We start from the raw sequence: 12,416 nt of genomic DNA, 5'->3' as shown, positions 1-12,416 counted from the left end.
CTCTTCTCGTGGGCGTGGCTGTGGGGACTCTGGGGCGGAGCTTCGGGGCTGGGCGGGGCTGCGAAGCTGGGCGACCCTGGCCGCCCTGGACCTCCTCGGGTCTGCCCCTGCCAGCTCCCCTGTGCGCCGTGTCCTTGCGGCCTCAGGCTATCCAGTCTCCTGTCTCCAGCCCACAGGAGCCTCCTTGACCTTTGCGTATGGCCGCGCCCGAGGCCTGACCCTGGGAGATGAGGCGCACACGCTGCAGGGGCCCGCACGTGCATAGCAGGCGTGGGCACGGGTTTGACCCCAGAGCCAAAAATGGAAGGAAGGATACTTTACATGAATCCCAAATCCTGAGCCCCAGACGGTGCCAAACAGGAAAGAGCCCCTCGGTCTGCAGGAGACCAGAGGTCAGGGAAGGCGGCCGTCAGTGGTCCTGGTAGGCCGTGAGCCCTCTGACTTGCACGACGGGCGAGCCTGGCGCGGTCCGCAGACAGTAGGGCAGCGCTCGACCTTCCAGGCACTCCCCGATTTGTTCTCTGTGGTTCCATGCGGCCTGGCTATTCTATCCCCGCTTCACAGATACGCAAGTTAGGTGAGTGTGCCCGAGGTCCACAGCTTCAGGTGAGAGAAGCCTGTGGGCCCCTAGCACCAGAAGCTGTCTACAAGCTGGGTTTGGGAGCAGAGGCAGTGCTTTCCACTGTGCAGGCCTGTATAAGTTTAGCTATTTTCATTTTGTGTTTTGAGACAGGGTCTCAATACATAATCCATGCTGGCCTTGAACTCATGGTGATCCTCAGCCTCCCAAGAGTTGGGATTATGGGATTGCTTCACCATGCCCCCATACATTTGAACTCCTTTTATCTGCATTTGCAAAGGCATAATTCTACATAATCCTCACTGTCCTTGGCCCTCAGCTGAAGGGCAGTCATTCCCATTCCCCTGACCCAGCACAGGGCCAGGCCCTCCTGAAGGGCTTTGCCTGCTCCTGGGCACACAGCCCAGTGCCCTGGAAGGTCCAGCCAAGCAGCCACCCTGCATCTCTCTGTGTCCTCACCTCAGGCCCTGAGATGCCAGCTCACTGCCTGGATGGGGCCAAAGGCTGGAAGGGCAGAGGGCTGTGTTCTCCAGGTGAAAAGGCATCCAGGGTCACGGGGTTGGCTACCTGCTGCCATTCTCAGCACTGGGAGCTGTGGGAGGAGCAAGGAACTCAGTGTGGCGCTGCAGGGAGTAGCCATACCCTCTGCCCTCGGGAACTTCCAAGCAGGGAATTGGTGGATGAGAAAGGTAACATTGAGGGTGGGGGAAACAGGGACACACGGGATGGGATGTGACATGGGATGGACACTTGCAGTACCAGACCTGGGGAGGCTGAGGCAGGAGCATCCAGCTTAGTCTACATAATGAATGTGAGGCCAGCCTGAACTACACAGCCAGACCTTCAAACAAAAAGTAAACAAATGTTTTAAAAGGGCTCAGATACAGCATTTGCTCAAGGCCCTGGGTTCACCAATCCTGTAAAAAAAAAAAAAAAAAAAAGAATAAATTAATTTAGCCACATGTTGTAGCACACATTTGTAATCAACCCCTCTGGGCAAAGGCTGAGGCAGGAGGATTTGAAATTCAAGCCCAGCCTGATCCACTTAGACCCTGACTCAAACTGGAAAAAGAGAGGTCCAACATCTTGAGTGCACAGACTGCTGGGCTGTGCAACCCTCACCACTGTCCCTGTCCAGAACATGTGCACCTCCCAGTGCTACAGCTCTGCCCTCAACTGAACCCAACCTACTCCCATCCCTGACACCTGCATCTGCTTTCTGTCCCGTGGATCTGACCACTCCTAGCACAAGAAGGCAGATGTAGACAGAATGTGTGTTTGGCCTCTTTCTCTTCCTCCCTGCTTTTTTCTTTTGATTTTTTTTTAAACACAAATTGAGTAGGTAGTCCAGGCTAGGCCTAACTCAGAGATCCTCCTGCATCAGCCTCCTGAGTGCTGGGACTGCAGACCTGTACCACCACACCTGGCTCTTTCTTTTCATTTGTTTATTTATTTATTTATTTGTTTTGGTACTGGGGATTGAACTCTGGACCTCGAGCTTGCCAGGCAGGTGCTATGCAGCAGAGCTACATCTCCAGCCTCTTTGTTTTTGTGGTGGAGCTCAAACCCAGTCCTCAGAGCATGCAGGGCAAGCACTGTGCTGCTGAATACCTCAAGCGGTCTGTGTTTTTTGGTGGTAGACACTGAAGACTGAAAACAGGACGTTTGCACTGAGCTACATCCTAGCCCCTTTGGTTATATATTTATGTGTGTGTGTGTGTATATGTATATAAAAATTTTTTATTCTTATTTATTTTCAGACAGGATCTCACTATGTAGCCCGGGCTGGCCTCCAATTCACGGCAATCCCCTTGCCTCAGCTTCCCCAATGTTGGAATTATTGACTTGTACCGGCTTTTATTTTTTTATTTTGAGACAAAGTCTCCCTACATCATTAAGTGTCCCAGGCTAGGCTGAAATTTGTGATTCTCCTGCCTCAGCCTCCCCAAGGAATGCTGGGATTCCAGGCATCCACCACACCCAGCTGACCTGTTTGTTTTATAAATAGCAGGCATAGGAATGAGGTGATGGTCTTTGGGTTGGATTTGCATTTCTGCGGCTAACCTTGCTGAGTCCTCTTCCCACAGGTCCTGGCTGTCCACAAGTGCAGCCCAGGAGCATCTGTCCTGTCCAGCGCTCCAGGTCCTTTGCTCTAGGCTGCAGCCAGGATTTCTGCGTGCGCACAGACAACAGGCGGCAGACAGCCGGACCCTGCTCACTCGTGGCAGGTCAGCAGCGCAGGGCTGGGGCAGCAGGCCACCTCCATTCCTGCCTGCTGCCACCTCTTCCCAGGGGCTGTGGGCAGCCCTGCCTTCAGGTGGGGACAGGAGCCAGGTATGGTGGAGCATCCTGGGAGGCTCCAGCAACTTCAGGACTTAGCAGACACTGTCTCAGAACAAAAGTAAAGAAGGCTGAGGATAGAACTCAGTGAGAATGACAACAAGAAGGGAAAAGGCAGACACAAAAAGACATCCTCCTTTCAGGAAATGTGCCACAGCGGCAGGGCCAGGTTTCACTGGCTGGGTCTGAGAGGGCCCTGAAGCTGAGGGAAGGAACCTGATCTCAAGGCTGGAAAAGAATGGAGAGACGCTGGACAGTGTGAGGGCAGCCTGGGGCTGGGGTGTTCAAGGCCCCAGCCCCCAGCACCACAGAAACAAAACAAAGTAAAATATATCTCAGTTTGGCTGGTGTGGTAGTGGTGCACACCCATTACCCCAGCACTCTGGGAGGTTGAGGCAGGAGGATCATAAATTCAAGCCCAGTCTGCAAACTAGTTCTTTGACAGTTTCAAAATTTAAAAAGAGGTGAGGATATAGCTCAGTACAAAGGCCTGGCTTCATTCCCCAGTACTGAAAAAGCCAAAGAATTAGGATGGGTATAAGGCTGCATTTTCTACTGTGTTGAAATATAACATGGGCCTCTTGGCCATTTGTGAGCCCAGGGCAGCATGGCTGCCAGTGAATCCTTGCCTCCTCCCATAGGGCAGTGGTACGTGGGATCCAGGGAGCGGGGTAAAGAAATAGGTCAAAGGGAGACAAGGAAATCAGAATTTATTTAGTTAACTTTTTTTTTTTTTTTTTTTTTAATTTTTGAGACAGGGTCTCACTATGTAGTTGAGACTGACCTGGAACTGACTATGTAGCCCAGGCTGGTCTCGGAACTGATCCTCCTGCCTTAGCCTCCCGAGTGCTGGGATTATAGGCATGCACCACCATGCCCAGCTTTATTTAGTTAGCTTTTTTGAGGTAGGGCCTCACTATGTAGTTTGGGTGGCCTTGAACTCATAATGTAGCCCAGGCTTAAATTCTTGGCAATCCTCCTGCCTCAGCCTCCCAAGTTCTGGGATTACAGGTGTGCACCACCACACATGCTTGAAGCTCATCTCCAAGCCCCATAAATGTACCCAGCTTGGGGTCACAGGCACCTCTCCCTCCAGGGCCCACACCATTTGAGTGTATCTTTTACTGACTCAGCCCAAGCACTGTTTCTGCAGGGAGGCCCGAAACCCAGTTGATTTCTACAGTGGGTGGGCCAGGGAACTCCCAGGAGCCTGTAGGTGACAGCAGAGGCCGTGATTCTGGGTTACCCAGCTGGAAATAAGCACCCCACTCTGGCCCTGGGTCTTTCATTTTTCTTTTGAGATAGGGTCTGGCTATGTAGTTCAAGAGGCCTGAATTTATTAAGTATTCCCATCTTAGGCTGGCCTTGGACTCCCAGTGATCTTCCTGCCTCAGCATCAGGAGTGTTGCCTCTCCTGACCTTTAATCCTAATGCTCTCCCATTGTCCCAGCCCTGCCTTACCCAGTGAGGAGGCTGCAGCGACCCCTCTGCTGTTCACCCCTGCCTCCCAGTGGGCTCAATGCCAGGACACTCAGCAGTGGGGCACAGTGCCCCAGACCAGCACCCCCGCCTGCCTTTCTGTTTTTCTATCCTGGCTCCTCTCCGCGTGCATCTGAATGAAGCCCTGCCTGTTCTAGAGCCAGACATAAAAGCCAGGGTGGAGACACTTGGAATCCTTCCACTCAAGAGGCTGAGGCAGGAGGATTGCAAGTTCCAGGCCTGCATATCCAAAAAAACCTTTAAATCATGCCAGGTGTGGTGGCACATGCCTGCAATCCCCGTGCTTGGGAGGCTGAGGTAGGAGGGTCATTTGAGTTCACTCCAGCCTAGACTATAGAATGAGACCCTGTCTCAAAAAACCAAAACAATAAAAGTAAATAAATGACACTGTTGTGTCTCTGTCATCAGGATGGCTGTAGTGAAGTGAAACACCTGGCAGGTGGCACGTTGCTCCCTTTAGAGTGAATTTCCTTCCACAGACCCAGCTGCGAGGTCTACTCACCTGTGGTGGGTGCCTTAGCAGTGTTCAGGCTGCTCCCACCCTTCAAGTGCAGGGAGCTGCCAGGGTCCAGCAGGGGAGGTTCAGGCTGTTTTTTTTTTCATTAAAACTTGTGTTGTGCAGTGTTTACATTCTTTGTAGATAGGGTCTCCCTATGTAGCCTAGGGTGGCCTTGGACTCTCAGTGATCCTCCTGCCTCAGCCTCCCATGTGGTAGGATTATAGGTCTGTGGCACCACACCCTGCTGTTTTCCTTTGTTTTTGTGGTGCTGGGGATGGAACCCAAGGCTTCATGCTACGCAAATGCTTGCCATTGAACCACACTTCCAGCCCAGGGTTTTTTTTCCATTCTTTCCAAATTTTATTCAAAAAAGGGGTTTGTGTGAGATTAAGATGTCCGTGAAGAGTGATCATCATCATCTTACAGTAAATTATTCAATTGGTCAGTTGGACAGAAGAGACCAGGACCCAGTTCACTAGGTCGTGTCTTATTTCTCCACTGTGCAAGGTTAAAAAAAAAGCCTTCTTGGACTCAGAATAGAGCGATGGCTACCCTGGGAGTGCCCCACTCAAGTTAGGAAACCCTTGGTTCCATCTCCTGTTCTTTTTCTTTCTTCTCACACTGAGCTTTGGCTTTTTTTTTTTTTTTTTTTTTTTTTTTTTTTTTTTTTTTTTTTGACTATCCATTGATTCTAAGTATTGTTTTCTTGTGTTTTTGTTTGTTTTTTTTTTTTTTTTTTTTTTTTTTTTTTTTTTTTGCGGGGGTACCAGGGATCAAACTCAGGTCCTTGCACCTCTGAGACAGGCAGTGGAACCTCTGAGCCAAATCCCTGTCCCCTTCCCCTTCCTCATGTTTTTTGATCAACTGTTCCACTTCCTGTTGCTTGAGAACCCTGGTCACCATCTTCCCATTCTCTGGTTAATGTGGCGATTTCCCCTTTCTCAGCAGACAGCTTGCTGACACCCATGGTCTCGTTCAGCACTGTGACAGCTGAGGTGAGTGGCAACTCAGTCATTTCTCCTTCTTCATGGTCGTTTCAGCATTGACACAGCTGCAGCATTGTTATTTCCAATGCATGTGGCTTCCCAGCCCTCATCATTTCCACTGGGGTCACTCTGAGAGCCGGAAGCCATAGTGCTGTCCCAGCCAACCTACAGCAATGCAGCACAGAAGGGGCACTGTCCTCCGAGCTGAGGGATGGCCTGTTTGACCACACGGTGCGGTAACCAGCTGCTCATGTGGTGGCTCTGGCTCCTGATAGTGCCATAAATACCTTTGTGCGTGAGCCTCAGTTTGTTAGTCAGAACATTGGCATCAGAAGTCATAACTGCCACGCTGCAAGTCACGTCCCTTCCAGAGAAGATATAGTGGTCCTGGAGTCATATCTTCAGGACATGGTTTCTGAACTCTAGAAGATTCCAGAGCGAAAACAATGAAGAATCCACAGCTTTGACAACTGCAAGCAGTGAGAAATGCCCTTGTCCAAGGGCTGCTTCACATATACCCCGGGATGATTTTTAACACAGACTTGTTATAATGAAGTGTTTGGGAGTGGCATCAAAAACACCCATTTCTTGGGTGGGCATGCCTGCAATCCCAGCCCTCAGGAGGCTGAGGCAGGAAGTTGGAAGTGAGTTTGAGACCAGCCTGGGCTACATAGTGAGACCCTGTCTCAAAAATAAGAATAAGAACAGGCTTTCAATAGCCATTCTACATAAATTTGGGGAAGTCATTTCCTAATTAAAGTGTGACTGTAGCTGTCTAAGGCCCAGTGTCACCTTGCCCTCGAGCTAAGGCAGGGCAGGTGGAAACTTGCTTTGCCTCCAGGTCACAGTTGAGGCCTCAACGGCTCATGAGGCTTTGGCATTCAAGGTCAAGGTGACATCAGCTGAAGAGTTCTTCGGGAACTGACTGCTAATGAAAGAGGATGTCTGGGGGGGCAGCTTCTGAATCAGCTCAGCTGCCCACCTCCGGTCTAGAGTGCTCTCCACAGAGGTGTGATAAGATGGCCACAGGGCCACCTCCGCCCCTGGCTCCCTCCAGTTACTGCAGGCACCCAGTAAATAGTGCCACTCGGAGGGCCTCTGTCTGCCTGCTCTGAGGCACTGAGCTCTTTGAAACTGCGCAGGTCTCTGCTGTCTTTTTTCTTTAGCCCTCACTGCCCACCTACTAGGCAGTCAGAGGAATGATAGCCCTCTGATAAGGCCAGGTGTGGTGGCACACACCTGTAATCCCAGTATTTGGGAGGCTGAGTCAGGAGGACTGCTGTGAGTTCAAGGCTAGTCAGGACTACATAATGAGACTGTTTCAAAAGACAAAAAAGTAAAACCTGAAAAAGTAGAAATCTCAAAGAGTCACACATAACAGCAGTTTTGTGCTGTGGAACATTACACATCTGTGAACAATGAACAGGCAGCTGCTTCCTGCATGAAGCAGCAGGGATGCAGAGGTAAATCCCTGTGCTGATAAGGGTGTGGCACCCTCCACACAGCAGGGACAGCAACATGACGGTGACTCACCCTGATGAAGATGCTTGGTATGTTCATTATCAGGAGGGGAAAGGGCTGCTAGAAACACAAGTGCTTTTGCCCTGGGGGACTGAGGGATGGGGCCCTGCTCCTATCTACATAGGAGCAGGTTAGGGAATTCATGGATTTTCATAATGTTACAAATAAAATAAAATAATAAAAGCACCAGGTGTGGTGGCTCCCACTTGCAGTACCAGCAGTCAGGAGGCTGAGGCAGGAGGATTGTACCAGGCCAGCCTTGGTTACACCGTGAGACCTCGTCTCAAAAATTCCAAGTGAGGGGCTGGGATTTAGCTCAGTGGTTCCACCACCTGCCTTGAAAGTACAAAATCCCAAATTCTATCCCCAGTACCAAAAGAAAAGAAAAGAAAAAAAAAAAGCCAAGTGAATAAGTGAATTGCTAAATGGGAGCGATGCTGGGCACCACCCAGCACCCACACATGACTCACTCCTGCCTGGGTGTCCCGGACCGTAGGCGGACAGCCCCCACTGTGGCACCTGCTCCCGCTAGGTGCTCTGCCAGGCAGACCCCGCCAAATCCCAGCGCTGGCCCACCCTTGTCTGCCCTGCACAGCCAGAACGGAGCTCTCTGCACAATGCTGGGCAGCACAGGCTAGCTGAGGGGCCGTCTGGTGGGTCTGCAAGTGAGAGCAGCCAGGGGTGGCTTCCTGTGGTGTTAGGGTCGAGCCAGGGCTTTCCCACTGAGTTGCACCCTGGGCCCTTGTTTTGTTTGATTTATTTAGATGGAGTCTTGCTGTGTAGCCCAGGCTGGCCTTGAACTTGTGATGATGCTCCTGCCTCAGCCTGCTGAGTGCTGGGATTGCAGGCGTGCGCCGCCTCCTCCTTCCCAGAGGTGACTGCAGCCAGAGCTGACTGGTGTTCAGGGTAGGGCCTGGTCCATCTTTGCCATAGCCCTGCTGGTGACCGCTGTCCTGATCACAGCAGTGGACGCTGGTGAGGTTGGGGATGCCCTGACTGACCCCGACCTGCTGTGCACATGCGCTGCCTAGAGGTGGCGCTGTCGCATCCGTTGTTTCCGGAGAGCAGTGGATTTGGCTGGAGAGCTGTGTCCGTGGGGACCCCTGCTGGAGCCCACGCCGGTCTCTGAGGGTTGTGACAGCCTCTGGGCTTTGTCCCCTCACTGGCTGCCATTGCTGAACTCTATCGCAGCGCCGTCCACCAGCCCCACTCGGCCAACAAACCTCTGTCCTATGTGCTCAGGATGGCCCCAAGTGCTGGGCACCATACTGCACAGGACAGGCTCATTGCCCGGCTCCCAGAGGGCACCAGATTCGCAGCCACACCTGAGGGACTGGGGCACTGTGACCCATGTGAGGTGCAGGGGCCCAGTGGCCCTGGGGAGCTGCTGTCCTGCATCAGTCCACCCTCTGCACCCTGTGGGGCAGCCAAGGTGCTGGCACATGGGCTGTCCTTGTCTGGGTCCTGACTAATGGGCCTCAGTCTGCCCAGGCTCCAGATCATGGGGCTACAGGAAGCTGTGCAGAGCTGCACTGGCTGGGAGAGGCTCCTGGGCACTGGTGACAGTGAACGCTCTGCGCCAAACCCTTGGACTGCAGACATCGGCGTGGCTGGTGCCAGTGACACAGCCTGTCCCATCATATCCCTCATGAGGTGGTGGGCACCAGGGGAGTTGTGTATGGGGACAGGGATCAGAGTCTGCACTCTGCTCAACTCTAGTTCCTTTTGAGACAGGGCCTCACTATGCAATTCATGCTGGCACGCCTGTAATCCCAGCACTTGGGAGGCTGAGGCAGGAGGATCACTGCGTGTTCAAAGCCTGCCTGGAATACAGTCACTTCTCAAAAAAAAAAAAGCTGAGGATTTGGCTCAGTGGTTCTGCCACCTGCCTTGCAATCACTAGGGCCCAAGTTCCATCCCTGGCACAAAACAGACAAAACCCCAAAAGAGCCAAGCAAGATGGCACATGACTGTAATCCCAGCACTCAGGAGACCAAGGCAGTTTGAGGGCAGCCTGGACAACACAGTGAGTTCAAGGCCAGCCTGAATGACATGGCAAGACCCTGTTTCAAAAGAAAAAAAAAAAAAAAAAAAAAGGATTCGTTCCAAGAGTCAAAAGTGGGGCACAGCCCAGGCTCACCAAGGCACAGACAGACAAAGAACACAGTGTGGGGCCCATCAGCACAGTGGAATGTAAGTCCTGAAGAGTGCCCGGACTGCAGGGTGGAGAAACCAAGAACACCGTGGGCTGCAGATACAGGACAGATGGCGTTGTTCTCTGGAGTTGTGATGCTAGTGGGACAGACTGCAGAAAGGTGCATGACAGGAAAAGGGAGGGAGGAAGTCGGAGGTGGGTAGTTTCCTGCTAAGGTGCTAAGCACCCTGGAACCAGAGCCAAGTCCCACAAGGTCACAGGCCCTCTAAGGTCCCTAATCACAAGTATGACTTGTATTCTTCCAGGAAAAACCATGGAAGGCCTGAGTGCACCAAAAGGGTGGGCAGGGTGTTCTGTCCTCTCAGAGCTGTTTTCTGGTCCCAGGAATTGAACTCTGGGCCTTCACAATGAGCAGGATCAGCCTTTTACACTTTTTATTCTGAGACAGGATCTCCCTAAATTGCCCAGGCAGGGTACAAACTTGTGGTCCTCCTGCCTCAGCCTCCTAGAGTACCAGGCCTTGCCTCTCAGACTCCTGTACCAAGGCATGAGTTGGCTAGGACCCTGGCACCTCTGTAGCGGGGAGCTTGTCCTGCTTGGTGCCCTCCAATGGGCAGAGCCAACATCCAGAGATACCCCGCCACACACTGCAGCAGAACTGAGGAGCTGATCCCGGCTGGACACCACTGCCCGAGGCCAGGACCATGGCTCGGCAGAGTCCGGCCGGGCTGCAGCCACCTGGCCCGTCAGCCTTATCTGGGTGGCCCCAGCTGCCTGAGGGGCGTTGCCCTGTCTTCAGGGACAATGGCAGCAGTGAACAGTGCCACAGGCAGGCAGAGGAGGACCCAGCCCTGTCCATCCTGTCTGTGGGGGTGGCTGTGTGTGGGCTGGATGTCTCAACCTGTTTCTGTTTGTCTTATAACAGGGTCTTGCTGCATAGTCCAGCCTGGACTTGAACTGACTACATAGCCCTGGCTGCCTGGAATGCACTGTGATCCTCCTGCCTCAGCCTCCCCAGGCTGGGATTACAGGTGTGCGGCCTGCCCCTGGGGCCGAGGACACTGACACCCCAGGTCCCCTCTGCCCTCAGAGGGGAACCAAAGACCTAGCTGGGTCACCAAGCACTGAGGGCCCCTCCCCTCTCCGCAATGTGAAGCTCAGTCCCTCTTGACATCCCAGCCCCCACACCTCTGCTGCCCTGGCCCTGAGGCCCTAGGGCCCCTAAACCCAGTTGCCCAGACAGTGGTGTGTCTGTGGTCATCCCAAGTCCCAGAGACCTGTGCACCAGCTGGTACTTCTGAGGCAGTAGGCGGGTCTCTCTGAGCCTGTGGCCTGGCTGGTGTGGGCCAACACTGAGGGGTGTCTGCCCTGTGTTGCAGCCTAGAGAGACTCCCATGGTGCCTTGGCTTCCCCTGGGACCCAGGGGTCACAGTGGATGAGTCCCCCACCCTGCACACAGGATGCATACTTGTCCTGGGCTGTGTTACCACTAGTGTCTGGCCGGCCCATGGTGGGAGCCTGGCCTCTCGCAGGCAGAGAGGCCCAGCAAGGCCCAGTGACAGTTTCCGATGGCAGAACCCAAGAGCAAGGAGGATCCAGGGTGGTCAGAGGCTACAGCCACCAGACCAGGACCTCACAGGTGCCATGGTCACAGGGGAGGGACATGGCAGACCATCTGGGGACGATGTGGCTGAGACAGGGCCCCAACTGCTGCTGTCCTCTTTCCTGTGGCCACCAAGGCCAGATGCTTGGCACAGCCACAAACTTTATGAATGTCAGAGACAGGGACAGCCAAGTACCAACCCCACGCCCACTGCTCCCTCCACACCCATGTGCTGGGAGTGCTGCAGAGAGGAGCTGTGGGCTCCTCTCTGCCCTAGAAAACTTTATTAGGGTTTGGGCTTTAAGACCATGGAGAGCTGCCTGCACGAGATCCGCTTCTAGTCCTATCACCAAGGATGCAGGCCTGTGTCCCCATGGAGGGTGCCTGTCCTAGGCCTGGATGTGGGGCAGGGGACGTGCTTGGTTAGGGCAGGGTGCTGTCCTGATCTGCTGCCACAGGGAACAAGTGGGGACCGGCTGGTGGAAGGGGCTGTAGCCCCCAAGCCATGAGTGAGATGGGGATCTGGCTCGTATAGGCATTCTCCTCCCCAGGAAGGTGTGAGCAGACGCTTGTGTCATGCGTGGAGGGACCCTGCTGGCCCAGTCCACCCACCACAGGACCTTTGCACAGTCCTTCCTATCCTAGCTACCTGTACCCAAGGTCACTGTACTGTGGCTCCATCTCTCCTCAGCTCTCTGCCACCAGGGACAGGCTGGCTTCCAGAGCCCCTGCTCCCCAGGCCAGGCAAGGCTGGGAGCGGCACCCCACACCTCCAGGTGTCCCACCTGTCTCAGATGCAGCACCCTGTCATGCAGCTCTCTTTCCTCTCCTACCCAACTCCTGCAGGGCCTGGGAGCCTCTCTACGGCCAGGGGGGGCATCTATGAGTCCAGGCCCGAGGTGCTTGCCCCTCATAGGGGCCCCAGCACTGCAGAGGGAGGAGGACCCAGCTGGGTTTCCCGGGAAGAGCTCGGTCCGTGGCCACCAGGCAGGGTGTGGGCCTGCTGCGTGGTGAGCCAAGCACCCCCTGCTCCTCTTGTCCACCTCCCTGTGACCCTGGATGGGAGGACCAGCAGCCAGGAGGGACAGGGAGGCCAGGCTGAGTCTGAGTCTGGGGGGCTCAAGGCAGGGGCGGCGCAGACCAGCCGCTGTCCTGCACATCTCACAGGGCCCGGGCCAGGGCACCCAGTGCTCCAGGCAGCAGGGGCGGCAGGAGTAGTGGCAGCGTGCGCC

General features: G+C 54.1%; 1 protein-coding gene and 1 pseudogene across 1 annotated transcript in view; both read right to left on the bottom strand.

Moving 5' to 3' along the window:
* Positions 1-142: 142 nt before the first annotated feature.
* Positions 143-6,298, bottom strand: LOC104848499 (annotated as a pseudogene).
* The window catches only part of Mmp17 (matrix metallopeptidase 17), an 18,547-nt gene continuing 11,867 nt past the window's right edge, over positions 5,737-12,416 (bottom strand). Inside the window, exon 13 of the mRNA XM_033762687.1 lies at positions 5,737-6,327. Coding sequence (XP_033618578.1) covers positions 6,307-6,327 — 21 coding nt within the window. The 3' untranslated portion in view covers positions 5,737-6,306. The remainder of the gene's footprint in view (positions 6,328-12,416) is intronic.

The sequence above is a fragment of the Fukomys damarensis genome, unplaced genomic scaffold (assembly GCF_012274545.1).
Source record: "Fukomys damarensis isolate Sample0158 unplaced genomic scaffold, DMR_v1.0_HiC HiC_scaffold_12, whole genome shotgun sequence".
NCBI classification, from domain to species: Eukaryota; Metazoa; Chordata; class Mammalia; order Rodentia; family Bathyergidae; genus Fukomys; species Fukomys damarensis.
The sequence above is the reverse complement of the archived record's forward strand: the minus strand, read 5'-3'. Positions and strand labels throughout refer to the sequence as shown.